Source organism: Phocoena sinus, chromosome 2 (genome assembly GCF_008692025.1).
Source record: "Phocoena sinus isolate mPhoSin1 chromosome 2, mPhoSin1.pri, whole genome shotgun sequence".
NCBI lineage: Eukaryota > Metazoa > Chordata > Mammalia > Artiodactyla > Phocoenidae > Phocoena > Phocoena sinus.
In genome coordinates, this window is record NC_045764.1 from 148,934,822 (window position 1) to 148,962,032 (window position 27,211).

The 27,211-nt window shown below is 40.9% G+C and overlaps 2 protein-coding genes across 6 annotated transcripts in view; one reads left to right on the forward strand and one right to left on the reverse strand.

The window, feature by feature from the left end:
- Positions 1-1,362: 1,362 nt before the first annotated feature.
- LOC116748643 (transcription and mRNA export factor ENY2-like) lies at positions 1,363-2,004 on the reverse strand. The gene has a single exon (XM_032621749.1). It carries the CDS (start codon positions 1,699-1,701, stop codon positions 1,363-1,365), a length of 339 nt encoding a protein of 112 aa, XP_032477640.1. The 5' UTR covers positions 1,702-2,004.
- A 1,981-nt stretch (positions 2,005-3,985) lies between these two features.
- The window catches only part of PSEN1 (presenilin 1), a 79,029-nt gene continuing 55,803 nt past the window's right edge, over positions 3,986-27,211 (forward strand). Inside the window, exons 1-3 of one of the 5 annotated variants that reach the window (XM_032622139.1) lie at positions 4,007-4,141; positions 12,618-12,699; positions 12,792-12,919. In XM_032622139.1, the coding sequence (XP_032478030.1) occupies positions 12,845-12,919 (75 nt within the window). In that variant the 5' untranslated portion in view covers positions 4,007-4,141; positions 12,618-12,699; positions 12,792-12,844. Of the gene's footprint in view, positions 4,142-12,617; positions 12,700-12,791; positions 12,932-27,211 lie in introns of all 5 variants that reach the window. The other 4 variants (XM_032622136.1, XM_032622140.1, XM_032622137.1 and 1 more) reach the window with 4 other exon arrangements.

A 27,211-nucleotide genomic window follows, 5' to 3' on the forward strand; every position in this document is an offset into this window, starting at 1 on the left:
GACTGTTTTTGTTGTTGTTGTTGTTTTTTTGCGGTACGCGGGCCTCTCACTGTTGTGGCCTCTCCCGTTGCGGAGCGCAGGCTCAGCGGCCATGGCTCACGGGCCTAGCCGCTCCGCGGCACGTGGGATCTTCCCAGACCAGGGCATGAACCCGTGTCCCCTGCATCGGTAGATGGACTCTCAACCACTGCGCCACCAGGGAAGCCCTACATGACTCCCTTTGAATTATGGTTTTCTCAGGGTATATGCCCAGTAGTGGGATTGCTGGGTCATATGGTAGTTCTATTTTTAGTTTTTTAAGGAACCTCCATACTGTTCTCCATAGTGGCTGTATCAATTTACATTCCCACCAACAGTGCAAGAGAGTTCCCTTTTCTCCACACCTTCTCCAGCACTTATTGTTTGTAGATTTTTTGATGACGGCCATTCTGACTGGTGTGAGATGATATCTCATTGTAGTTTTGATTTGCATTTCTCTAATGATTAATGATGTTGAGCATTCTTTCATGTGTTTGCAATCTGTATATCTTCTTTGGAGAAATGTCTGTTTAGGTCCTCTGCCCATTTTTGGATTGGGTCGTTTTTTTGATATTGAGCTGTATGAGTTGCTTGTATGTTTTGGAGATTAATCCTTTGTCAGTCGCTTCATTTGCAAATATTTTCTCCCATTCTGAGGGTTGTCTTTTCGTCTTGTTTATGGTTTCCTTGCTGTGCAAAAGCTTTTAAGTTTCATTAGGTCCCATTTGTTTATTTGTTTTTATTTCCATTTCTCTAGGAGCTGAGTCAAAAAGGATCTTGCTTCCAAATTTCTTAAGTCTCAGTCAGTAGTCTGTATCTCTTCATTCCACTGGTGACTGGTGATAGCCTAAATGAGACTCTGGCTTTTTAAGAGGCTACACCCTAGTTTACCTCTTAGCACTATGGATGTTTGCTCTCTATTTGGGACTCTTCTTTCTTGGTGTCTAGGATGTCACTTTAGCCTTGTTCCTCTAGTCTGTATCTTTTTTTTTTTTTAACAAGATGGGACATATATTATAAAATATAGGAATTCAAAAGAGGCGTACACTACATCCAAACAATCAGAAGAGGCTGCTTCCCTCTCCTCAATTGTTATTACAGAGATTTGCTTACTTAACGTTTACATACTTAACACTTAAACTATATTAGCTGCTTGACTTTTAACAAATCTGATGAATTATTAATAAAGTCCCATTTATTCCAAAATCCAAGGAAACTTCAAACTCATTCATGAGATAGTTATTAAAATAACACATTTAGGGGGAAAAATCTATACAATTGTATACATTACTGAAAACTGTATAGCATCATACAAAAAAGGATTTTATTTTGGGAAATCAATTCCTAATTTATGGCAAGTTTTACTTTCAGAAATAAACCACAAAACAACAATCTAAATTCAATCTTAAAGGCTGCATGCTGAGCAAGGAATGTTCTTATTCTTTGTAGGAGCTCCTTTACACTATCAGGTACCAGGGCTCTGCATTTTGGTGTGATTTCAGCCACCAAGTCATCAACGGTAACGTGTTCTAGTCCTTTTTCTTTAATTACTTCTTTGCAGTGTGACTTCAACTGATCCTTCCAGCCACATTCAATTAATTTAGCTCTCAGTAACTCTTTGACGCATTCTCTTTCTGTCAACTTTGGGTTAATTACTGCTCTCATCTGCCCATCTTTGTTCATCTTGCTAATCACATTCTTTTCAGCTGTCCAGACCTCGACCCTCAGTAGCTCCGGCACCTAAGCACACAGAAAGCTAGCATACGCATTTCCGGGAAGGGGTCTAGTCTGTGTCTTTTAACTGGTTCTTCCTCAGCGCTTTCTGGGTTTCCATATTCCTAAAAAGGTGAAGAAATACAGAAAACTAGAGGAAAATTTATCTTTAGTCCAGTAATTCAGCCACTGGTTGCTTTTTTAATCAATTTTATTTCCTTTTTGCAGGAATGTGTTTTGATGTATGCATTAATGTTATGTCTTATTTTTTAATTAACAGGATTAGAATGTTTCTGTTACACATAATCTTCATAAACATTTATTTATTTTTGCGGTACGCGGGCCTCTCACTGTTGTGGCCTCTCCCGTTGAGGAGCACAGGCTCCGGACGCGCAGGCTCAGCGGCCATGGCTCACGGGACCAGCCGCTCCGCGGCATGTGGGATCTTCCCGGACCAGGGCATGAACCCGTGTCCCCTGCATCGATAGGCAGACTCTCAACCACTGCGCCTCCAGGGGAGCCCTTCATAAACAATTTTAATGATATTAGGTGAAGTGGGTGAACCATCCTTTATTGTAGGACATCTAGCATTCCAATTTTTGCTATTAATAATACTCCATGAACATTTTTGCACAAAAGTTTTGTATTGAGATTGTTTCTAAGAATAGTTTGCCAGAATTTTAATACTTTCTACTTACATCCCAGATTGCATTCAAAGAGATTGAACTAGTTCACAAATGGATGGTTTTTAGCCTATGCTTGTTTGACAAATGTATTGAACTGTTTTATGTGCTAGGCATTGTTCTCAGCATTTGCAATATATGTAAACAAACGGGCAAAAATTCCTACCCTTGTGAAGTTTGAGGACGGAAAAGAGAACTTTAAAAAAAATTGTTGGGCTTCCCTAGTGGCGCAGTGGTTGAGAGTCCGCCTGCCGATGCAGGGGACATGGGTTCGTGCCCGGGTCCAGGAGGATCCCTACGTGCCGCGGAGCAGCTGGGCCCGTGAGCCATGGCCGCTGAGCCTGCGCGTCCGGAGCCTGTGCTCCTCAACGGGAGAGGCCACAACAGTGAGAGGCCTGTGTACCGCAAAAAAAAAAAAAAAAAATTGTTTTTGGAGGGTGTCAACCTTTTTGTTTTCCCAACATTCTCTGTTAATAGAAAAACTTGCTACTGCTACTTCTGTTCTTAAATATAAAGTGTGTAAAACCTATTTAAAACCGGTCATGTATTCGACGGGGGCAGGGAGGAGAGATGGCTCTAGGAATATGAAGGGTTATCTTGGGGGAAGAATTTAAGAGAAATAAAAAAATCTCATTTGGCCAGATGCCATGTTATTGATTTCAGTTTCCTGATTACCTGTGAATTTGAACATTTCTCCATTGTTCACCTTTGGTTTTACATGATAGTACTCATTGTTAGCTTTCAGATGAATGTATGTGTGTGGTATGCTACTTAAGGAGTTATTGGTACTGTTTTTACAGCCATTTGAATGGAAAGCTGGAAGACGCAAAATTCAAACAACCATAGAGCAACTCACTGTGTACCAGATACTATGTTAGGTTTTGGGATTACAAAAATAACACGATTGGGCTTCCCTGGTGGCGCAGTGGTTGAGAGTCCGCCTGCCGATGCAGGGGACAAGGGTTCGTGCCCCGGTCAGGGAGAGGCCGCGGCGGTGAGAGGCCCGCGTACCGCAAAAAAAATAAAAATAAAAATAACAATTTATGCTCTCTGAAAGCTTACCATCTAGGGAAACTGGTTCTTACACTTGAAGCGGAAGAATCCCAGACGATGTTTGTTTAAAATGCAGTTTCTCACCCACCAAAAGTTTTGATTCATTGGGTAGGGGATGGAGGGCACAGGTAGTTACAATTTAAGTTAGCTTCCTTTTGATTGTGGTGCGGCTGATTCGCACTGAGAAACACTGTACAAATAGGACTATAGAGAAATGAAAGGAACGTTAGATTTAAGATGCCAGCACTTGTAGGAGAAGCATACACTGGGTCCAGTTTACGTAGAAATTTTGATCCTCAGCTCAAGAGCAGTAGATCTCTGACAACCTCATACCGGTGCTGGCACCATCAGGGGTCGGAGGGTGCTAAGAGGGGAGCAGGGTGTCCCTCCGGGTCGGAAGGCCAACGGGAACGCAGGGTCTCCTCCTCAGTCCCCACTCACCACCGGAAGATCCACCCCCTTCCTCTGGTCCACGCCCCTCCGCTTTTGTCCCCGCCCCTCGGAGGCTGGTCACCAACGACGCCGGGGCCGGAAGTGACGACACCGATGAGGCCTTTTGGGCGGGGCCTGGGCCGGGCCGCTCCAAAGGCCGCGATTTCACATCGGAAACAAAACAGTGGCTGCTCGGGAAGGAACCTCAGCTGCTAGAGGCCGGTGGTGGCGGCGAGGAAAGGGTAGGTGCCCGATGGGGAGCTGGGGAGAGAGAAACACACCTCTCATCCGGTGCCGACACGGGTGGCTGCGGGCAGGGCCGGGCCCTTTGTCGTTGTCCGGGCCGCGGAGCCGGTGTCCTCGAGAATGGGGAGCGGGGTGCGGTCGGGCGGGCACCAGGGAACCCCGTGTGGAGAACGAGTAGGGGCGGCCCGTTTCTCGGGCTCCGGGCGCGGCGCGCGATCAGGTTGAAGAGAGATTCCCCTTCGCAGCCTTGGTCCGGAAGTGCTGGTTTCCCGAAGACATCTCAGGGCGCAGGTGCCTTGGGCGGGGATTGACCGTCTTGCCTGGAGTGGAGCAGGAGAAAGAGGAAGCGCCTGGTGCTGGGTCTGGTTGAGCAACTGTTGAAACTCTGCGCCTTATGCCCTGAATGTGTCCTTGTCCAGGGGAAGCGAGTGGCACTCAGGGCTAAGTTCCTTCTGTCTCAGTTCGGGACGGAATACAACAGGGTCTGCCTGATCGGGACTGTCACGAGGCATATATGTCCAGTGCTTTGCATGTATTTTAGGTACTTGACGTTTTCATCCCGCCCAAATTCCTTTCAAATAAATATCTGCTTCTCTTGTAGGAGAGTAACTTAATAATTTTAAAAGCATTGCTTGCCTGCTTTGGACAAGATGAATAAAGTGTGCAAGGTTTACTATGTGAGATACGAATAGTATGCAAATTATGGCAGAGTACATTGTAAAAGTCATAGTATTCTCTGAAGTTTGAGGCAGGTAGAGATTACATCTGGTTAAGGGCATCTTGTTATTTACGTTATCTTTTACAATGGAAAGGTTTACACCCTCGGAGTTGAATTGAGAGCATTATATCAGAGGGTGTACTAGGAAGAGGGGCCCTCTGGATGCTAAGCGTCCAGTGACCCAGTGTGCACATTTAATAACTGTTATGAAGGAGGATAAAAACAGGAAAGTAGATTGGAGCCTGTTGCATTTGGCTGATTTCAGTCACCTGCAAAAGCCAATTTCAGTTCTCCTTAACTCATTTGCAGGGTCCAGCCAACTTAAACCCCCTCCCACCTCCATTTAATAACAAGCCCTTAATAATGAAAAGGAGCCTATTTATTGAGTGGATGGATTCCCTCACCTCTACCCGCCTTCCCCAAAGTAAAGTAGATGATAGAAGCGGCATCAATCATCAGCTTTTCCATTCGTCTACTCCTCGTCCTTGGGTAGATAGTTACCACAATTCTGGGCATACTTTCCTCTGAATGGATATGATCTAGTGCTGAATTTTAAGTTAATGGCTGCCCCTAGTCCTAGACTGCTGCGTGAATTTCCATTTGGGGAGAACTGGAGGATTGGAGTTGGTCTCTGAGAATCATTCTAGCAGGAAAGGTATAACATTTGTCAGCAAGGCTAATGTGGTCCTCTTCTCTCTCAGATCCAGGTTGCCTCTGCTCCTGCTATCCCACTACTGTTACATCAGATTGCAGGGAGAGACTTCTTTTGGATGTACTCTGAAAAACCTTTCAGAGCCCGCTAATACTGCCTCTCCTTCATGTGATAGATGCCAGGCAGATTTGGAAGGTGTTTTCAGCTTTGCTTTTCATAAGTTTTGTGATAAGAACTTTGCTTTAGGTACGTGGGGGCTAGAATGGATAAGAGATTTGAGGTGACTTTTGCATAATCCGGGTGAGATATAATGAAAATTTGACCTTTGGTGGTGGCAGAAGCTTAGAAAGGAAGAGTATCATCATGAAGAGGACATAACAGCCAATTGAGGCGCAAGGAGTAAAGTGTAAAGTTGACTAGGAGGCTTTAAGTTTAGAGAATGGGGGAGACGATTACAGAAATAAGGAAGTTAGAGGCAAAGAACTAGTCTAGAGAGGAAGATGATGAGGAAACAGTTTGGAAGTCTCACTTTTGAAGTGCCAGCAGTTAAATATCCCATGGACAGGCCTGGAGCTGTAAACATGGGTCACTTAAATAGACTTAGCAGTTGATGTTGGAGCAGTGGAGGAGATGCCCAAGGAAAGAGGGGGGACAAGGAAGCCCAGGCAGAGCCTTAGGAACACTTATAATGGGGGGGTGGAAGAGGATGAGGAACCAGCTGAGGGGAATGAGTGGTGGGAGGAGAACCTCCATAGTGCAGTGTCATAAAAACTGAGGAAGGGAGGGAAGCTTCAGGAAGGAAAAGGTTGTCAGGGATTTTCAGTATTAAGCCTGTTTGTAGGAGAGAAAACCTGAAGCTTTAGAGCAGTACTGTCCATTAGAAACATAATGTGAGCTACAAAGGTTAATTTTACATTTTCTAATGAGCAAAAATTTTTGAGATAGAAATAGGTAAAATTAACTTGAATGATATATTTTATATAACCCAATACATTTAAAATATTTTTATTTCAACATGTAATTAATGTAAAAACATACTTGTCTGTCTTCCCCTCTGGATAGTAAGCTCCTTAGGTGAACAGAAGCATCATCTGATTCGCTGGCACCCCTGGTACCTGTCACAGTGTATGGTTATGTAGAAGAAAGCCAATAAGTATTTGTTGATTAAAGGGTATTAATATTTGGTTTTCACAATGCCTTGTACAGTTCCTTAAGTTGATCTAAAGCAAATGAGAGAATGCAAGTATTGCTGAGTATAGTCAGTGATTTACGAATTAATTAGGTGTGAATAGTCATTTTCTTCATTAAAGATTAGTTGTGTTCTACTCATTTCCACAACAAATTTGATACAATGACTCAGGGTAATTATATCTTCCATGTAGAAATTAAATTTGGGGGGGAAAAGAATCTATAATAATACAGAACCATGGTCCCATATCCACAATTCTCAAATCCAAAAGCTCCTGAAAAAAGTGAAAGGATAAGCAACACTCTTTGGGTTTCACTGTCTCCCATCACCCTCAGATGGGACCATCTAGTTGCAGGAAAACAGGCTCAGGGCTCTCACTGATTCTGCATTATGGTCAGTTGTATAATTATTTCATTATATAGAAATAAAGTGCACAAGAAATGTAATGCGCTTGAACCATCTTGAAACCATCCCCCCACCCCCGGTCCTTGGAAAAGTTGTCTTCCACAAAACCGGTCCCTGGTGCCAAAAAGGTTGTGGAACGCTGCCTTAGAACATTAGCTCTCGCTCTGCTTAAAGGGGACAGCTAAGACATTCTGCTTTTCTTGTCTTGTTCTGGGGCCCAGACTGAAGGGGCAGTGGCTACCCAAAGTAAGTTCTTCATGAGGGAACAGCAGAAGTACAGAAGGCAAGGCTACCTGCACAAGCACAGTTTAACTGTCTGTGCCACATCTGCCAAAATCCCATCAACCAAAGCAAGTCATAAGATTGTGCCCAAAGGCCTGGAGTGGGTAGTAGACTGCACCTACCTTGAGGCCAAAGCAAGTCACAGAGCCAAGCTCAACATCACTGGAGAGAAATATTCCTCCCTTGGGGATGCTGGGGGAGGGAGTGAATATTTGCTGAATAATAATCTAATCTACCACAGATGGTTCACAGAAGTAGAGTGGGAAGGAAGGAGGGGAAAAAAATCACCAAATAGGATGTATCACTATCCCTGCTCTTTTTAGAGCCTACCACTTTCACAAAGCCTCTTGTAGGGCTGGGGAAATTATTTGCTCCTGGCCTCTTAAAATTCTGAGGGTCTTTCTAGGCTGTATTCCTGAAGTTTTAAATTAATTTCAAGTTATTTTTATTTATTTTAATTTGTTACCTTGGATGGGCTTCCCTGGCAGTCCAATGGTTAAGACTCCGCACTTCCAGTGCAGGGGGCACGGGTTCAATCCCTGATCAGGGAACTAAGATTCCACATGCCGCGTGGCATGACCAAAAGAAAAAAAATTGCTACCTTGGGATGTAGTGATAGACAGAAATGTACTTTTCTGTTGGTGTTTCCTTAAATGGAATTTTTAATAAGCTCCTTTTTGGGATTTTAAACACTGCTCCTGTGATACTTTTCAAAGTGCTGATGGATAGGTTTTCTGGCTAGACAGACTTTTCTGTTCAGCACATCTGAACTTCAAGATTATTTGTATTCTCTTGGAGCTTTTTTTTAGTCTTTGTATACAATAAAAAGAAATTGTAGTTGCCCATCAGAGAAGGATTTTTTTTTCCTTTTGTCTGATTGAGCAAGTGTCTTGAGAAAAAAGGAATGGATGGCAGTGAATTCGAGTGTTGTGCTGTATCAGTCTCAGAAAATCTTTAGCAGTTGGCCGGAGAGAGAAAACACCAAAATCTACTTACATTCCTACTCCCACTCCCTATGCAATCCAGGTCACACGAAAGATCCTCACTTCCCAACAACTGTCTTTTCTTGCTCTCAGGGCACTGTTAAGAATGTTACAAAGTCCACTGGTGTCTTTTGCCGCGCTGCGGGAACAGTGGGTCCGGGAACAGTGGGTTGTTGGCTTTCTCCGTGTAGTCATCAATTGTTTTCAGCTGTTACTGGACCAGAGTCAAATCCAGCTTTGCCTGCCCCTTTCTTTGTACCAACAATGATTGTCTGTACCAACAATGATTGTCTGTTCACCAGACCTGACTGAAGACCTAGCTAACCCTGTTGCCTACCTTTGCTTCCTACTGAGCTCCATGTAAAGAGCAGCTCTTCCAGGGAGAGTCACCCTGCAGCATTGTGATCTTCAACACATCAGTGGTGGCATGAGCTTTCTCCTGTTGAACTGGCAAACACCTGGGCTGGGCATCAGAAGATCTGGGTTCTGGAACTGGTGCTACTTGCCTCATAGTTGTACACTGACAAATTTTTTCACCTTGCCTGAGCCTTAGTGTTTTACATGTAAATACAGATGTGTCTTTTAAATATAGTCGTCCCTTGTGGTTGAGGGGGTGGGGGTGGAGGAGAAGTGGTTTCAGGACTCCCACCACCCCCCACCCCCATGGGCACCAAAATCCTCAGATGCTCAAGTCCCTTATATAAAATGGCATAGTATTTGCATGTAGTCTACACACATCCTCCTGTATACTTTAAATCATCTCTAGATTACTTATAATACCTAATACAATGAAATGGTATGTATATAGTTGTAAATACAATGTAAATACTATTGTAATTATTTGCTGGCACAAGCAAATTAGGTTTTACTTAATTTTGGAATTTTTTTCAAATATTTTTGATATGCAGTTGGTTCAGTCTGGGTCGACTGTAGTATTGGAATATGTTAAAGTGACTACTGTATTATAGATGATTCTTACAAGATTCGTCTGAGAAAGCTCCAGTATGATAATCAGTTTGTGTGATTTCTTTTAATAGTTGGACAGATCCTATAAGCATAAGATTAATAATGGGAACCACTTAAATTAAAATGACCAGATTCTCATTATAGCTTATCTTAAAAAAAAAAAAAAAAAAAAAGAAGTACCAGGACTGTTATATTGGGAATGCTTTTGAAACTAGTTTTTTTTCTTTAATAAATTTATTTTATTTTATTTATTTTATTTTTGGCTGTGTTGTGTCTTCATTGCTGCACACGGGCTTTTCTCTGGTTGTGGCGAGCGGGGGCTACTCTTCGTTGCCATGTGCAGGCTTCTCATTGTGATGGCTTCTCTTGTTGTAGAGCACGGGCTTCAGTAGTTGTGGTGCCCAGGCTCAGTAGTTGTGGCTCGCGGGCTCTAGAGCACAGGCTCAGTAGCTGTGGCGCATGGGCTTAGTTGCTCGGCGGCATGTGGGATCATCCTAGACCAGGGCTCGAACCCGTGTACCCTGAATTGGCAGGTGGATTCCCAACCACTGCGCCACCAGGAAAGCCCTGGCACTAGTTTTTAATTTCTAGTTAGACCAGTTATTGAAGTTTAAGATCTCATTTACTACTTTTTTTTTTTTTAAGATCTCATTTATGTCAAAGCAATAGTTTTACTAGTAATAAAAATCAGCTCAGTGTGTCTTAATGCTCACTGTTATAAACTCCTAGATGGCAGGGATGAAATTTTATATAGAGGCAAAGTAGTGTAATACGTGAACCTTTGCTTTGCTCCTTTGCTTACTGAATGTGACTTTGGGCACGTTCATGAACTTCTGTGTGCCACGTTGTTTTCATCTGTAAAATGGGTAAAGTGAACATAATTAATTAAATCCTCTCAGTGTCTGTCTTTGAGTTTTGATATAAGTAGACAGCCAGTAAATTCCTGTTTAGTGAATGAACAATCACTTTTCTTCTGCTCATATTGTACCTGTAAATGTACTACAGTTTATTTACTTTTTATTTATTTTTGCCTGCAGCGCCTTTTCTTGCCTTTTGCTTGTTTCATTTGGCTAACACTGTCTTGCTTACTTGGTTTTGTTTCTGAGGGATTGTATGAGAATATCAGTGACAGATTTCTAAGGGTTTTTTTGTAATAGAGCTGTACTTTAAATGACGTGGTGTAGTCTTCAGAGCAGCCAGTGGAGGTAACCAGTTGCAACTTTTTCTGTTTGCCGTCCTGTGGCATTTCTGCATTAGCTGAGGTAGTAGGTGCTGTACTAAATGTTTTTGTGAAAAAGAAGGGAATAATATGTGCTGTGTTGCTGATCATTAATGCTACATTAATGTTAAATTTTCAATTAGATAGTCAACTTTTAAAAATGTAGAAGCATAGAAGCATAGGTCAGGACATTTACTTTCAATACTTTGAAAATATAACTGTTCTATTGGAATCTACCTCCCTTTTGGGTAAGCTAACATACATATTGCCAAACCCTAAATATAGGTTTACACCCACAAAAATCTATTTGACTTTTTAAATTGAAGTATATAGGAATGTGCACAGATCGTAGGTGTACAACTCAGTGAATTTTCACAGACTGAAACCTCTGTGTAACTAGCACCCAGATCAAGAAACAAAGCATTACCAATACCCCCAGAAGCTTCTTGTGTACCCCCTTCCAGTGATTAACCCCCATAAAAGTAACTATTGAATCTAGTCTTAATTTTAATTCATTTTATTTTTAAAACAAATTAATATTATATATTTAAAACAGAATTGCATAAGTACATCATGTTTAGTTAGTATTAATTAGCAATCCTCTGATCTCATACCAGCTAACTATGGGCTGAAGTTGGAGGGGAGGATAAAGGTAGGCACAGTATTTATTTATTTTATTATTATTATTTTTTAAATATTTATTTATTTATTTGGTTGTGCTGGGTCTTAGTTGCAGCAGGCGGGCTCCTTAGTTGTGGCTGATGGGCTCCTTAGTTGCGGCTCACCCGGCTCTTTAGTTGTGGCATGCAAACTCTTAGCTGCAGCATGCATGTGGGATCTAGTTCCCTGACCAGGGATCAAACATGGGCCCCCCGTGGAGCGCGGAGTCTTAACCACTGTGTTACCAGGGAAGTCCCAGGCACGGTATTTAAAAGCATGTAGGATAGGAACTTCTCTGGCAGTCCGGTGGTTAGGACTCTGCGCTTCCACCGCAGGGAGTGGGAGTTTGATCCCTGGTGGAGCAATTAAGATCCTGCATGCCGCATGGCGTGGCCAAAAATTAAAAAAAGCATGTAGGATAAAAGGGAAAGCATACCTTGATTAAGAATTTGTCATGATTCGAATGATCCAAATATAGGTCATTAAAGGTTAATTGGAAGTCAATACCTTTACTAGAGGAAAAAGTTGCTTTATGTGTTTTTGATGAAAAAATCATTAGAATAAGAAAGAATATTTAGAGTGTAGAAGTTCCTGAAGTTAAAAGTAAAAATGAAACAAGACATTAACAAAATGCTTTCATGTAAATATGTACATGGTAATGTTTTGGATACTATAAGTGAATTAGAATACTGCTTAGGTATGCAAACAGATTTTTTTCCTTCTATATTTCTGAAGACTTTCAATGAAAAGGATAGTTGAAGTCATAAGGAATCGGCTGATGGAAATTCAGGTAGACAGGCAAATGGGAATGTGGCCCCCAGGAGGCTGAAGTGTGGGAGACAGAATGATGATGTGTGTAAGCAAGGCTGTGCCAGGATGCAGAGTAGAGGCTGGGAGTTAGGAGCCTGCGATTTTGGTCCTGGTTTGCCCAGTTGTGTGCTTTTAAGCAAGTCACTCAACTTGGGTGCCCTTTTGCTTTTGTAAAATAGATATGTTACCTGTTTACCCTGTCTTGGGTCATTGTGGTAAAGAAAAAAAATGAGATGATAAAAAGAAATTTTGCAAAATTAAAAGCACTAGACAAATAATTTTATGGTGATGTAAATTAGGTTGGATTGGAAGAGGGATGTTGATGAGAACATTCTTTAAGATCATTTAGCTCCCTTTGCTCTAGATCTGAAATCATTAGATATCATTCTGATTGAAAATATTTGGTTTCTCAAGTAGATCTACTCATTACCAAGAGGTATCTTGAGCTGACAAAAGTTTGTCAGTTGAAGGTCCTGGCAAATTAATACATTACTGGTTTACAAATTAGTCGTATAAGTATTTAATTGGTGTGAATGGGTTTACTAGGATTTGACCAACTCTGGGTAACCCAGTAAAATCCTATTTCAGACCTAATCCAGGAGCCTGCAAGTGACAGCAGCCTGTGAGGTCCTTAGAAAGCTTGGCCTGGAGGATAACACATGAAAGAAAGGTTTGTTTTTGGTGAAAGTAACTTATGAAAGTGTTTCAAAATAAAAGTATAACTGTAATGCACAAAAGACTGTTTTCTTTTTCCCTTTTCAGAACCCCAAGAGGCTCTGTTTTCTGTGAAAAAGTATTTCTGTACAGTTGCTCCAATGACAGAGTTACCTGCACCCTTGTCCTACTTCCAGAATGCACAGATGTCCGAGGACAACCACCTGAGCAATACTGTACGTAGCCAGGTACAGTGTCAACCTCTACAACTGCCCTTTCAGACTGTGGATTCAGTGACCACCCTCCCTCGCCTCCAGGAGAGGCTCAGGGGGCTGAGCAGGCTTTTTCTACTTTATCAAATTTACATATTTGCTGAACTTCAAATAAGGGAAAGCATTGTACCATTTGGTGCAGGGGACACAAGGCTGTGTGAGACTTGGGTGTTGATACAGTTCCTCCCTGGCTCAGGCATCACCTCCTCCTCTGAGGCCTTTTCCAACTTCCCTGGCTATTTATTATTTTACCTAGCTTGCTCTTACTCTTCTATGAGCGGAGTACATTTTATTTACTTTTAGTTTTTCAGTGCCTAGCCTGGTTCTTTTATTTTTTTTTCTTTCTTAATTTTTTTTCTTTTTTAATATATTTTTGGCTGTGTTGGGTCTTCCTTGCTGCATGCAGGCTTTCTCTAGTTGTGGCAAGCGGGGGCTACTCTTCGTGCAGGGCACGGGCTTCTCATTGCGGTGGCTTCTCTTGTTGCGGAACACAGGTTCGAGGTGTCTGGGCTTCAGTAGTTGCAGCACGCGGGCTCAGTAGTTGCAGCATACAGGCTCTGGAGCACAGGCTCAGTAGTTATGGCTCACAGGCTCTAAGGCGCACGGGCTTCAGTAGTTGTAGTGTGTGGGCTCTAGAGCACAGGCTCAGTAGTTGTGGTGCACGGGCTTAGTTGCTCCGCAGCATGTGGGATCTTCCGGGATCAGGGCTTGCACCCGTGTCCCCTGCATTGGCAGGCGGATTCTTAACCACTGTGCCACCAGGGAAGACCCTAGCCTGGTTCTTGACAGTGCTCAGTAAATGCTCATTGACTGAATGATGAATGCAGGGCTACGGGTATAAGTCCTAGGATAGGTCAAAGGAGAGAATCAGGAAAGGGGGTGTCGTCAGTGGCATGGGACACAGACACTTCACTGGCTATACACACAGACCAGAGCTGCCTGCCACTCTGTTAGCTAACCATTACAGGTTGAAGGCAGTCCACAAATGGCTTGTGAGATGGCTGGGGCATCAGCCGCATTTTTAGAGGTGGAGCCAGAATGGGGAAAGCCACAAGGCCAACTGTAAGCTATGCTGGATGCAGGGGATGGGGGGCAGAGGGCAGACTTTCCTCTATTAGAACCAGAGGGCAGAACCAGTGATAGAAGGAAACAGGTTCTGGATCAGTAAAAAGAAATTTCCTCACAAGGACTTTACGTCTGAAAGAGCGTAGGCTGCCTTGTGGGCTAGTGTGTGCATGTCACTAAAAGCGGTTACGGAGGCTGGAAGACTACCAGCCAGATCTGCAGAGGGTTAGTTTGTGGAATGAGCCGTGAACTAGAGCACTAAGTGGCCTGGAAGTTCCCTTCACACTCCAAAGATTTAGGATTCCAATTCAGGGTCAGAACGTGGGAGGAGGGCTTCACAAAGTGAACTTTGATGGGTGCGTAGGATTAGAATAGAGCAAACTGGGAAGTCATTACTGAGAGAAGAAATAACACTAGTGGAGGAAGCATTTTCCTACCATATCAATTGACAGGGGACTCTATCTGGAGATACGTCAGCAGAGGCAGATGACACTGCATTGCTAGAGCATTTTTAAACAAGTGAAATCAAGTTAAAATGAATTTCAAGGGACGCCCTGAAAGAGAACACCTGAGGGGTTGGGGGAGGGAAGAGGGGCTGTCACGTCTGGTGCCTGGGCGGGTGTTTAACAAGCAGTGGTACGAAGGACTGATTTTTCTGACAGCACTCCTGCTCCTCTGCTGTGTGTCAGCAGCTTGACTTACTCCTTTTTGCTGTTCCCCAGGAATGGACTTTTGAAAAGATAGGCTGGGCAGGATTATAAAGTTCTTGGGGTACAGGCTGTGAAAGTTTGGATGCTACAGACTTTGTACTCATTTTCAAACTGTTACTTCAGAGGAGAGAGGGGAAAAGTGGGAACAGTTGACGTACGTCTCTGGGTGCCCCTTCCTTAACCAGAGCATCTCCTATTTTATCTGTTGTACATATTGATCTTCTGTGGATCCCTTTGAACAAAAGATTCCACAGCTAAGAAGTTAAATGTCACTCATCTGCCCCAAACCCTCCAAAGACATCTCATCTCAGAATAAAATCTAGTCTCTGAGGTTTAAACTGTCCCCTCCCCCACCCTGTGTTGTCTCTCACCATCTTCCCCCTCCCTCACTGCTTCCGCTGGGCCCTGGGTTCTCCTCCCACTCTTCTCCCTGGCTCTCTTCAGTTCCTTCAGGCCACCTCCTGAGTCACCTTATCAGTGAGGCCATGCCTTCCTTCCCTGCCACCCGGCACTCCCTGTACCCTTCCTTGGCTTTACTTGTGCGTAGCACTTAACAGTGTTCCTAACATACTGTGTAGTTAGATATGATTTGCTTACCTGCTTCCCTCCAAGAACAGTGCTTGGCACATAGGAAGCTCTCCACTGTTGGTGTAATATTGTTTATATCCCTCACACTCAGGTTTTGTGGGGCTTTCCTGGTATTTTTTACTGCCTTTTTTTTTAACACCTCAGTGACTGATAAGTTGAAAAAAGGGTAGCTCTAGAGGAGGTACAAATGATGTAGGATTGTTATTGATAACTGCATGTGTTCATGGTCTAATTTTAGCAAGTCTTAGCAAGTCGTGTTCTCAGTGGTACCTTCCAGATCTATTAGGGCACCATTTTCTAGAAAATCAGGCCTAATTTATTTGTTTACCTTTGCCTCTGCTGTTGATAATGTGATGTTAATTGAGTTTATCTTTTATCTCCTTAAAAATATCTTCTATAGCTTATGAAGATCTCATGCATGCATTCTTATATTTTCCAGTTACCACAAGATAGGTATTATTGCCATTTTACAGTTAAAATGCTTGTCCAAGACCACATAGAAAGTTAAATAACAGACCTGGAACTTAAAACTGTGCTTTCTAATCCCAAACTCGCTCCAGTATTTCTTCTGTTCTTCCAACGGTCTCATACCCCAGAAAAATGTTGTAATACTGAAAAGAGACATTGTATGAAAAAATGCTGGGGAAGAAAAATACGAAGTCTATTCATTTTGCACTAACGTACTTTAAAAAACCCCAAAGAACGAGGAAAAGAATCTCATCGTTATGTTTTTTAGCTATAAAGAAGCCATTGTTTAAGTATATGCTCTGGTTGGTTATGAAAAAATGGGGGTAGGTCCAGATTTAAATTGGACATAGAAGACTGTTTTTGCAGATTAATTGAAAGCAGCTCTTTTATTTCTGCTGTTGGATAGTGGTGTTGTTAAATACAAGTACCCGAAGACAAGCCTCTAAAGGCACAAAAAGTCCTTCTCAGGCTTATTTCTTCTTTATTTGCTCAGGACTAGTTTAGAGGAATTAAAAGGAAATTGACAGATGTGGAAAGGGTGAATCTTTCCACACTACTCAGGAGAGGAAACTCTCATGTTCAATGTCTTCAGTGTGTTGGACTCTGTGCTAGGTGCTGTGACAAACATTATGTAGTTTTAGGGCCTGGCATTTTGGGGATGTTTATCATAAATGAGCAGATTTTCCTTTTTCCTCTGTCTTCCCCTCCTTTGAATAGCTACTCTAGTGAAGTGCTTATCTGTATGACTCTATATTCTAGAGTACTCAAACATGCTATTTTGCAGTAGATATTACAAAAAGAAAATTCATTTAAAAATATTTTTGAAACCAGAAGGAGAGTGAATATCTTCCCTACAGACTAGGTAAAGATCAGTGTAAAGCAGTGGAGCCTCTGTTCCTTTCCTCTACTCAGTATCTCCCTCCAAAGTCAGGAGCATCCCAAGTCTTGAATTCATATCATGGGGCAATGCTTTGAGTTTGGGAAAGAAGTGAGAGGTTAACTGGGTATTCAGAATTGTCCAAGAACACTGATGAATTGGCATTTAGGGCTTGTGGCTGATTGAGATGTAAACAGGTTCCTCAGAAGGAAGAACTAAGTTTGATCCACTTGTAATTTGAAGTAGCTATGTGTAAGTTTGGTTTAATTCAGCTAATTTCTTAGTACCTCATTTTTCCCATCTGTAAAATTAGCTGATTTGCTAAATAAATTCTCTTCCAGAAGCTTTGTTGTGACCAGAAGTTAGGGTGGCCAGCTGCCCCAGTGTGCCTGAGACTGAGAGGTTCCTGGAAGGCAAGACTTTCAGTTTTAAAACTGGGGCAGTCCTGAGAAAATAGGATCAAGTTGGTTACCCTGTAAGAAGTATAATGAAATTGAAACCATTTTGGATCTGATTAACCAAATCGTACTCAATTAGATGACTTTTCTTGTGTAACTTCAAGTATTGTTACATGATATATTGTTAGTGTTAAGTAGAAGATAACATTTAAAGCATTTTTCTCTTTCCAAAGGTCAAATGTTGTCGGTGGCTTTATTCTTCAACCCTTAGCAGATACAGTCAGGGCAGCCTTAGCCCAGAAAATAGGTTTTCCTTTTGTAGGCTGCTATAGATAATCTCATTCACAGTGAAGGGATTTGAAGTTTATGAGATTAGTCAGAGAGCTGAAAAATAGTGGGCTTCTTTTTTTTTTTTTTTTTTTTTTTTTTTTTTTGCGGTACGCGGGCCTCTCACTGTTGTGGCCTCTCCGGTTGCGGAGCACAGGCTCCAGACGCGCAGGCTCAGCGGCCATGGCTCACGGGCCCAGCCGCTCTGCGGCATGTGGGATCCTCACGGACCGGGGCACGAACCCGTGTCCCCTGCATCGGCAGGCGGACTCTCAACCACTGCGCCACCAGGGAAGCCCCTTCTTTTAATCCGAATATTTATTTCTTAACTTTTTATTACAAAATATTTTAAGCATATAGAGAAAATATGGCAAATAATATAATGAGCACCCATGTACCTGCCACCCAACTTTATTAAACTTTAACATATTGTCTTTTTTTTTAATTGCATCATTTTGTTGTTGAGGTAAAATTTATAAATAGTGAAATATGTAGATCCGAAATGTATAATTCAATGGATTTTTAAAACTACATACACCTGTATAACCAATATGACAATCGAGTTATAAAACATTTACATTACCTCAGAAAGTACTTTTGTGGCCCCTTATAGTCAGTTCCTACCCACCATAGACAATCATCATTTTGATTTCTTCCTTTTTTTTTCTTTTTTAACTTCTATTTTATATTGGAGTATAGTTGATTAACAATGTTGTGTTAGTTTCAGGTGTATGGCAAAGTGATTCAGTTATGCATATACATGTATTTCTTCTTTTTCAAATTCTTTTCCCATTTAGGTTATTACAAAATACTGAGCAGAGTTCTCCGTGCTATACAGTTATATATATAGCACAGGGAACTCTACTGTATAGCATATTGTCTTATTTGCTGTGTGTACTTTTTTTTACTAAGTTTTTTCTGTTCCTGTTATATATTGATTGTACACTAAATGAAATCGTAACCAAACAAGACAAAATTTTGCCTTTAATTTGGAAAGATAGTCTAGTTATACAAAAGAAATTACAGATAAAATTGAAGCACCTCTCCTACATTCTCCTTCTTCTCCCAGGATAGTAGTTACTATCCTGAATTTGGAGTTTGTCATGCTTACTATAAATATTTATGAACATAAACAATATTGAATATTATATAATATTACTTTGCACGTTTTAAAACTTTATATAGAGTGTGTGTGTGTAAAAGTTGTAGAAGAAAGTTCCCACTTTCTTTTTTAATTAATTTATTTTTGGCTATGTTGGGTCTTCGTTGCTGCACGTGGGCTTTCTCTAGTTGTGGCGAGCAGGGGCTACTCTTCATTGCGGTGCGCTGACTTCTCGTTTTGGTGGCTTCTCTTCTTGTGGAGCACGGGCTCTAGAGCACAGGCTCAGCAGTTGTGGTGCACAGGCTTGGTTGCTCCGTGGCATGTGGGATCTTCCCAGACCAGGGGTTGAACCTGTGTCCCCTGCGTTGGCAGGCAGATTCTTAACCACTGTGCCACCAGGGAAGCCCTTCCCACATTTTTGAAATTTATATATGTAGGTGTATGCTGCAGAAGACACATGTTTTGGGAATTTATATATAGGTGCATGTATCTCTAGTTCATTCATTTTATTTTGTGAATATATTAAAATCTATTCTGTTTATAAATATTTGGTAGTTTCCAATTTTCACAGTAACCAGCAGTGTTACAGTGACATTCTAATTCATGAATCCTTCTGCACATGTGTGAGTTTCTCAAGGATCATTGCTGCGATTGGGTATAATGATCTTAAACTATATTTGAGATTGCCAGTATGCTCTCCAAAGTGGTTACACGTCAAGAGTGTGTGGCTGTTTGCAGTCTTTTACATCCTTGCCAGTTCTTTTTTTTTTTTTTTTTTTTTTTTTGCATTACGCGGGCCCCTCACTGCTGTGGCCCCTCCCGTCTCGGAGCACAGGCTCCGGACGCGCAGGCTCGGCGGCCATGGCCCACGGGCCCAGCTGCTCCGCGGCATGCGGGATCCTCCCGGACCGGGGCACGAACCTGTGTCCCCCGCATCGGCAGGCGGACCTTCAACCACTGCGCCACCAGGGAAGCCCATCCTTGCCAGTTCTTGATATTGTCTGACTTATTATGTGTCGGTTGGATGGGTTTTTTTAAAAAATAAATTTATTTATGTGTTTATTTAATTTTGGCTGCGTTGGGTCTTCGTTGCTGCATGTGGGCTTTCTCTAGTTGCGGAGAGTGGGGGCTACTCTTTGTTGAGGTGCGCAGCTTATTGCGGTGGCTTCTCGTTGCAGAGCACGGGCTCTAGGCATGCAGGCTTCAGTAGTTGTGGCACGTGGGCTCAGTAGTTGTAGCTCATAGGCTCTAGAGTGCAGGCTCAGTAGTTGTGGTGCACGGGTTTAGCTGTTCCACAGCACGTGGGATCTTCCCGGACCAGGGCTCGAACCAGTGTCCCCTGCATTGGCAGGTGGATTCTTAACCACTGCGCCACTAGGGAAGCCTGGTTGGATGGGTTTAAAATATTATCTTATGTTATTTTAATTGTATTTCCCAAATTTCTAATAAAGTTGAGCTTTTTTTTTTTATTGGCCATTTGCATTTCTTCTTTTGTGAATTGCCTGTTCATGATCTTTATCCATTTTTCAATTGTTTGTCTTTTTCTTACTGATTTTGTAGAAGTATATTTTTGGAGGGAGGAGGGATGCTAATCTCATGTTAGCTATATGCTTTTCAAATATTTTCTCCCATCTGTGGCTTCAGTTTGTTGATGGTGCCTAGTTTAAATGTTTTAAGTAGGTGAATTATCCTTTCCTTTTAAAAACGAAAATTATTTGGTTTTTTTTCAATTAAAAATAGATTAAGAAAGATATTTAACACCCCTGAATACAAAAAATACTTTTCCATATCCTATAAAGACAGACTGAACTGAAGTAAACTATACTGGAAACTGCTGTGTAGTCCAGCTAAGGTTCAACTGTTCCAGTTATTGTTTTACACCTCTACCAGAAAAGTCTGACAAGGAAAAGATGGGTGATTTTCCCCTTTTATTTTTTCCACATGTTCTATAATATAGTTATCTCATAATTTAAAAAGAAAGGTATTTTTAAAGGGGAAATATTTTGAATGTAAAGAAAGGTCACAAAAGGACAATATGCTCTCTGGGGAATATCTGTGGAAAGGGGAGAAGCATTCAAGGTGTCCATGATGACTGACTAACAGTAGTGGGAGAATTAGAGCAGCTGATGTAAAAGAAACTAAAAAAGCATGATAGCCTGGGGTCTTGGTAATTGGAGTTTATATTATGCCCTTGATAAAAGCTTCAGTTGTGTTTGTCAGTCTCCATTTTAAAAGACTGAAATGTTTACAGTGCACTATAGAAACTTTTCATAAAAAATATTGAGTTTTTGGACTTACGCCTTAAGCAAGCTTTCATTTTCTAGAAAACTAGCTCATATAAAAATCTTAATTCCTGCTAATAACAGATGAGAGGAGTTACGTCGTTTTCACCTTTTCACTTTTTAGAATTTTTTACTTTTTTATGGTTGTTGACCCCATCTAGGCTGTAAAATTCCAAAAGGCAGAACTTCATTCGTGTTTCTCTGCTGACTTTAGAGTTTATTGATCACCCAGTATCTCTAAACCAGTTCAATACAAATATCCCCGCAAAAGAACAAAGCAGCTTTTGGTTTTTTCTCACATTAGCAAGAGAAAATTTAAAATTTTCTATCTGCAAATAGAAGTCTGAAGTGAATCTTCTCAGTTGCTTAAGGACTTCATCTTTCATGTGAGAGGGTGCTCTGGGCTCCCTGTGCTCTGGACACACTTCCGTAGCCATCTCACATCACTGCTGTTGCCACCGTGTCATTATCTGCACTGCTGTCACCATGTGGGGCAGAGCTCCAGTTTTTATGTAGAACAGCTGTCAAACATTGGCATGTCACAAGAACCAAGTGGAGAATCCATTTTATTTATTTCTCCCTCAAGAGTGTGTGTCCTGATTCCTTAAGATGGCATTCAACCAAAAATTTTACTACTTTCCATTAGTTGACCCACCGCCTCTAACTAGAAGCTAGCATGGACTTCATGTTTGTTTTTGCCATTGGTTGGCTATGTCTATAGGGACTGGAGACTGGAAGGTCGACTGACTAATGACAACTATTTCTGAGAAAGGGCAAAGCTTATAAGTTGTAAAATAATGGAAGTTCTTTGTTTTCTAAATGTATTTTGCAGGTAAGATATTAAAGTAGCTCTAAGAAGAACATTATTTGGGCCTTTTTCTATAGTTTGTGATCTGTCATCATCCTTTGGTTTACTTTTACTATATCTATTAATTTGTAAAGTTTTATTTTCTGGTGCAAAATTTTGATGGGTATAGTTCATGTTTTGATTTGATGTAGATTTACAACTTTTATGTGGATTAGCTGAGACCTTTTTGCTTTTCTAAGATACAAAGAAGTGATTTTTTTGAAATAAGTCTAAAATTCATTTATATTGTTAATTAAGCCTTATAAAATGTATGTTACAGCAGTGACGTTCAAACCTTAGTGTGCATTGGAATCCCTGGAAGAACTGTTAGTACGAATTCTCTGGCCCCAAATCCAGAATTCCTGATTTTGTAGGCCTGGGATGGGGCCAGAGAATTTGCATTTCTGATCAATTCCCAGATCATGCCAATGCTTCTGGTCCAGGGGCCATAATTTGAGAACCACTATATTTGAATAAAGAATTAAAGGGAAAGTGACATTAGAGAAAAACAATTAGATTTATAAATTGAATACTCAGTATTTTAATTTATATTAGTTTATTCTGACCCAAATTTTCTACTCCTTAAGGAAATAAATGTCAACAGCCTTTTTGATTTAGAATAGAAAAAAATCAGTCATTTGCTAACTAAAAAAGAAGCCTTAAAGTAGTAATCCATTGAAAGGTCAGTAATAATTCTCTATGTAAAGCAATTGCTGAAGAAGACATGTAAATCGTTACCCTCAGCTGCTAAATTTACAACATTAAAATGTGTCTGGTCTTTATAAAAGAAGGTCATCTGCAGTATCTTTTCTGAATTCAAAATATTAGATGCAGAGAACTTTATTAAGTTACTAGCAAATCATAAACTGGCAGAACTAACCCCCTCATTTTCTAGATGATAGTGGGTCACTTTTTTAAAGTGTGAGAAATCCTATAAAATTAAACAGAATGCAAACCTATAAGCTGTTGAAAGTGGTGATTAAGTACTTGGGACCTCGAGGAGAAAAAAAATAAAGGAGTGATCTAAATTTAAGCTGAATCGGGTCCACGGGCTCAATCAGCCTTTGGATGATGATGTTACTGTACTGTTTATGGTAATGAATTTGTTTTCCCATTTATGCTGAAATGAAATAAGGAGAAAGAAGAACGTAAAATCTTGGTGACCTCCAGAGGAACATGCTTGTTTTTGCATGAGAGTAAAGTCAGAAATCCTTGGCACAGATCTTCATAGTTTGTTAAAAAAAAAAAACTAACTCTAGGTTCAAGCCTAACACAACAGCACCATAAATGTTAAATATTATCTCTCACCAGTTATATCAACTGTTCAGGGAAACGACAGCCTTCCTTGATGACAGAGTGATGGTTAAAGCTCTAACTCTGGGCAATCACAAAGCTTGGACAGGTGCTGGATGGAATTCTGCTTGCTGTTGGAAACATATTGCGTATGATTAATAAATATTTTCAAGTTTCCACATAACTTGCCAGTTCTTGTTAAGCTCCTCTTCTAGTTTTTCCTACAGTGCAGGGCTTAGGAGCCTCACAGTTCTATTTGTGGAAATCCAAACAATATGTATAAAGTCTTGTAAGATTCATAGTTTTTCTTATAAATAAATATCCATCTTTAAGTAAATAATATGCAGATATATTTATATCAACATAATGGAATACAGTGTTAATTTTTACATGGACTTATTACATGGGAATGTATACATGAAATAATATTCGATGAAAAAAGTAGGATGCAATATTTGTGAATGTTCACTGTAGCTATGTACCTATGTGTGTATGTTGAAAAACACTAGAATTTGAGATGTAAAAATGAGTTGTTTTCCTTATAAAATCATCTAAGTTCATATTCAGCAATACAAAATTATAAAATGAAGTGTGGCAAAACTGCCATGAACAAAGTCAAAAAACAAACTGGGCAAAGGCTTATAATGCCTAATGACAGATATATCTTAATATACAAAGAATTCTTATGAAGCCAAAAGGGACATAAACAACTCAGAAACAGTATTACCAAAGGATACGAGCAATATATGTATATGGAGGAGGAAGAAGAAATATACATGGTAATAAATATATGAAAAAACTAGTTGATCAACCTTACTAGTAATGAGACATAGAAATGAAAACCTTTCATTTTTCACCTATCAGTGAGCAAGGCTTGATCCCCATTGCTACTAAAAGTGTGGGGAAATAGGCATTCTCGTTTGATGTTCACGGGAGTTAAATTTGTGTTTATTTGGAGGCAAGTTTTCAAGTGAGTCCACTACATATACATGCCTTTTGGAGATAATTTGGCAATTAAATCTAAAAAGGCATATACCTTGTGACCTGGCATTTCCACTTCTAAAAACTTGTCCTATAAAAACATTTCCATAAGAGTGCCAGGAAATATAGACAAGAATATTTATTGAAACATCATTTGTAAGATTTCCATAAGAGTGCCAGGAAATATAGACAAGAATATTTATTGAAACATCATTTGTAAGATTTCCATAAGAGTGCCAGAAACTTGTCCTATAAAAACATTTCCATAAGAGTGCCAGGAAATATAGACAAGAATATTTATTGAAACATCATTTGTAACAGTGAGAATTTGGAGATAACCTCAGGCTTTTCTTATGGTTTACCCAGTCCGTAGTATAAAGTAATGGTGAATAGTAGGATCTTTTGGCTAAACTGTCCAAATTAGAATCTCTGCTCTAGAACTTCTTCACTCTGGGATCTTTCGCACACTATCTGATCTCTCTGAGCGTCGATTTCTTTATCTGTTAATGAAGTTTAGAATATTAATAAACTCAGAGTTTTATTAGGATTAAATGAGACATCTGAAGTGCTTAGAGTGTCTTGCACATACATAGTCAATAAATGTTAGCAATTATTATCATAATTGTCATTATTACTGTGCCATTACTGTAGTGTTTAAGTTGAGGTATATTTACAAGTGTTGGTATAGAAAGGTATCTGACATATCATTAAGTGACAAAAGCAAATTGCAGAACACGGCTTTAAAAGTATCTGAAAGTACATCAGATTGCTCACCATGTTCATGTTGTGGAACAGAGATTAGGAAGGACACTTAGTTTCTATGTTATAAACACAAGTTGATAACACTTTTTAAAACTTCTAAAAATGTTTATAAACCGGGCTTCCCTGGTGGCGCAGTGGTTGAGAGTCCGCCTGCCGATGCAGGGGACGCGGGTTCGTGCCCCGGTCCGGGAGGATCCCACGTGCCGCGGAGCAGCTGGGCCCGTGAGCCACGGCCGCTGAGCCTGCGTGTCCGGATCCTGTGCTCCGCAATGGGAGAGGCCACAACAGTGAGAGGCCCGCGTACCGCCAAAAAAAAAAGAAAAGTTTATAAACCCTTGTTTATAATATTTCTTTTAACTACAGAAATAAAACTAAAAACCAGGGGCAGGCAGGCAGAAAACAAGGTTTTTAAAAAAAATGGGCAAGCCCTATGCTCTATTGAAAATACCTCCACAATTTTTGCTGCCTGAGAACTATCCCTGCCTGAGGGTCCACATGCTTTAGTGGCTCGACCTGTACTCGCCTCATGTTCTGAAGTGAGAGAAAGGAGAAAGAATTAAAATGAAGCCTCTGATGTAATGGTGTAGGAGCTGTGGGGAATGTGGCTTCGTAGGAACTCACTTCCCACATGCTGGCCACTTCCCATAGGACCCTGCCCTCCCTGAAACTTAACAACATTTTTACAGTGAGTAATCCTTCCTCTGCCACTGAAATGAAATCATTTATAATGGCTACAGCGCTGGTTTTTCTGAATCTTAAATATAGCCTTTAAGGGCAGAACTGTGCAGGCTGTAAAAAGATCCTTGGTGGCCAGAGCATAGGGGGAAGGTGAGGGGTCAGTAGGCAGAGAACAGAGGATTTTTAGGACCGTGGAACTATTCTGTATGGTACTATGGTAGATGCATTTATTATGCATTCTTCAAAACCCACATAATGTACAATACCAAGAGTGAACCCTAAAGCTAACTATGGAGTTTGGGTGATAATGAGGTGTCAGTGTAGATTTGTTGGTTGTAAAATGTACCACTTTAGTGTAGGATGTTGATGGGGGAAGGCCGTGTGGGGCAAGGGGTGTAGGGTGTATGGGAACTCTTCGTACTTTCTGCCAAGTTTTGCCGTGAACCTAAAACAGCTCTAAAAAATAAAGTTTTTTTTTTTAATTAAGAAAGAAATGAGCTACTAAGCCACACACACAAAGAGACCTTTATGTTCTTATCTTTTAGAAATATATACTAAAATATTTATGAAGGAAACGATACGTCCGAGTTTGCCTCAAAATAATACTGGGGGCAAATGGGTGGGAAAACAAACGGAATAAGATTAACCATGAGATGACAATAATTGAAGCTGGTAAAGTGCACGTGGGGCTTCATTATACACTTCTGACAGTATTTGCTTTAACTTTTTCCATAGTAAAAAGTTTGTTTTTAATTAGCCTTAAAAATAATGCTAAGTTGTCATTCTAATATTTAGCCAAGATTTTTCATTTTGGAAATCCCTCAGTAGTTCTAATGTCACCTTCCTAATGTGACAGTTTTCAAAGGCTCTACACACCTCTTTGAGAAAAACACTTTTTTCTTAAACATTCACTTTTAAAAATATATATTTATTTATTTAGGGACTTCCCTGGTGGTGCAGTGGTTAAGAATCCGCCTGCCAATGCAGGGGACACGGGTTCCAGCCCTGGTCCAGGAGGATCCCACATGCTGCAGAGCATCTAAGCCTGTGCACCACAACTACTGAGCCTGCGCTCTAGAGCCCATGAGCCACAACTGCTGAGCCCGCGTGCCACAACTACTGAATCCTGCGCCCCTAGAGCCCATGCTCCACAACAAGAGAAGCCACAGCAATGAAAAACCCTCACACCACACGAAGAGTAGCCCCCACTCACTACAACTAGAGAAAGCCCGTGCGCAGCAACCAAGACCCAGTGCAGCCATAAATAAATGAGTGAATGAATATATATATATATATTTTTTGGCTGCCCTGGGTCCTAGCTGCAGCATGCAGGATCCTTTAGTTGTGATGTGTGGACTTTTAGTTGCGGCATGTGGACTTCTTAGTTGTGGCATGTGGACTCCTAGTTGCAGCATGAGGACTCCTAGTTGCAGCATGAGGGCTGCTTAGTTGCAGCATGCAGACTCTTAGTTGCAGCATGCGTGCAGGATCTAGTTCCTCAACCAGGGATCAAACCCAGGCTCCCCTGCACTGGGAGCATGGAGTCCTACCCACTGGACCACCAGGGAAGTCCCTAGAAAAACACTTTTTAAAAAACAGCTTTGTTGAAGTATAATTGTCACACAGTGAACTGCATGTATTTAAAGTATACACTTTGATCAGTTTTGACATACATTTGTACCCTGGAAACCACCACCACAGTCAAAATAATGAACATAACCATTGCACCTAAAAGTTTCCTCATGCTCTCTTGTAATCTCTCCCTCCTGTCCCTCCCCAACTGCTGTCTATTCCCAGGGAACCACTGATCAGATTTTTGTCACTGTATTCTAGTTTACATTTCGTAGAATTTTATATAAATGAAATCATACGGTACAT